Below are 1,833 nucleotides of genomic sequence, written 5' to 3' on the forward strand. Positions count from 1 at the left end.
TCCTGCTAACCACAAGATGGCTGCTGTGCCGCATCAACTGATGGTCAACTCTGCTTGCCAGAACTGCCTTCCGGAGACTGTATTCCATGGAGACTCACCTACAGTTGCGGAACTGCACGAGACCCACACTTGATCCAACCTTGAATGGAATCTATTTTCCCTATTGTTAAAAACTTTGGACTCCTGGCCCCTCTCCCTCTACTCGCAGGTATCGCATTTTCAATGACCCCTCTGGAGGATAGCTGTCTATAGCAGAGATAGAGTAATTGGGAGAGGGGGAAAGGGCTGAGGGTCAAACATAGGATAAAAAACATATTTATATGTATGAAAGTAGAAATGGAACAGTATTGGTGACGACATGCTTGATTGAGACACTATGCAGTTTATCCTAGATGGGAAACTACACTTGGTGTGTTGTGATGATACTCAGGGAATGAGTGTTAGGCAATATAATTTAATATAAAAAAAATAATAAGCAGGAGGAAAAAAATGCACATTTGATGACTGAAGAGAGTTGTATGGACACAACTGGGGTCTACTTTATAATATGTTCATTCTACTCCCTGGGGTTTATGCCTAGGATCAGATTTGGATACATGTGTAAGGATATGTCAGCTGTGCTAGCTAGTGGATATACTTAGACTAATTGAGTTCATTGGTAGAACAATTGAATGGGGGGGGGCGGAAGCCATTGAGGGCAATCATGAATGTCAGGGACAATGGAGGAGGAAGATGGGACATGGCAGAGGGTGGGGATGGGGAACCTAGGATGGCAAAACAAAAGGCAAGGTATGCAGGACACAAAAATTGGGAAATCATTTGCTGAGAACATATATGTTGATGTGCTTGATTGAGCCAATGCACAGTGTATTTTGGATGGAAAATTCATATGTGTGTTGTGATGAGAAAAGAAAAAAAATTTATAATAATAATAAAAAAAAAAAGCTATAAAAAAAAAAAAAGATGGCTAAAGATGAGAGACAAGCACTTTGAGTTATGGAGGACACTAAAAATGATGTTTCCTACAATGCAAGGACTTCCTGCTAGTGTAGTTACTTCTTTGGCATATTTTTCTTTGCTAGCCACTTTTTTCTCCTACCATTTTTTTTCTCTTTCTCTTTTCTACTTATCACCTAGAGATTTAGTTAGTTCTCAAAGCAAGAGCACTTTATGAATTCTAAGGGTGATTTGTAGGTATAACAGAAAATGACTTTTTTAACCTACCAGTTCTATACCAAAAATACTAGTATGAACTTTCATGCAATATCATTCATATTGAAAATACAGACGATTTAAATTCCATTGCATTTTTCAGGGTTCTCATTCGTAATCCTCTGACAACTGTTGAAGATTCATATCTTTATAAATTGCCCCCATTAAGATATCTGTAAGTATTGCAGTAACCTCATGAATCATGACATGATTTCTGTACTTTGTTATACTTTTATAAAAGATTAAGTTTGTTGCATTTAGTACATAAAGTCATAATTTTAACCGAGCTATTTAAAAAACAGTTACTGGCAAAGAAAAGGATTAAAAAAGGATACTTGGGACCAGCAGTTGGTGTTATGGCGCTGTTGCTGGACTCCCATGTAGCCGACTGCAGTTTGAGTCCTGGACCCGGTAGCTTAAACTCATACTGGGCGTGTGTGCGTGCGTGCCCAAGATCCCAGAGGAGAATGAAGGAGAAGAGATTGTGGTGTGGCCATCCCTCCAGGTGGTGATTTCTTGTTTTCTCTCTCTCTGTCTCTGTCTCTCTGTCTCTGTCTGTCTTTCTGGCGAGTGCATGTGCCCTATAGCAAAAAACTCTCCAAAAAAAAAAAAGGATACTTA

The 1,833-nt window shown here is 39.2% G+C and overlaps 1 protein-coding gene across 1 annotated transcript in view; it reads left to right on the forward strand.

Moving 5' to 3' along the window:
- Window positions 1–1,391, forward strand: part of LOC106733180 (leucine-rich repeat-containing protein 37B) — a 75,683-nt gene extending 74,292 nt beyond the window's left edge. The window contains exon 6 of the mRNA XM_027773209.1: window positions 1,316–1,391. Within this exon, the coding sequence (XP_027629010.1) occupies window positions 1,316–1,391 (76 nt within the window). The remainder of the gene's footprint in view (window positions 1–1,315) is intronic.
- Window positions 1,392–1,833: the final 442 nt, after the last annotated feature.

This window comes from Tupaia chinensis, unplaced genomic scaffold, assembly GCF_000334495.1.
Source record: "Tupaia chinensis unplaced genomic scaffold, TupChi_1.0 Scaffold000330_1, whole genome shotgun sequence".
In the NCBI taxonomy this organism is placed as follows: Eukaryota; Metazoa; Chordata; class Mammalia; order Scandentia; family Tupaiidae; genus Tupaia; species Tupaia belangeri.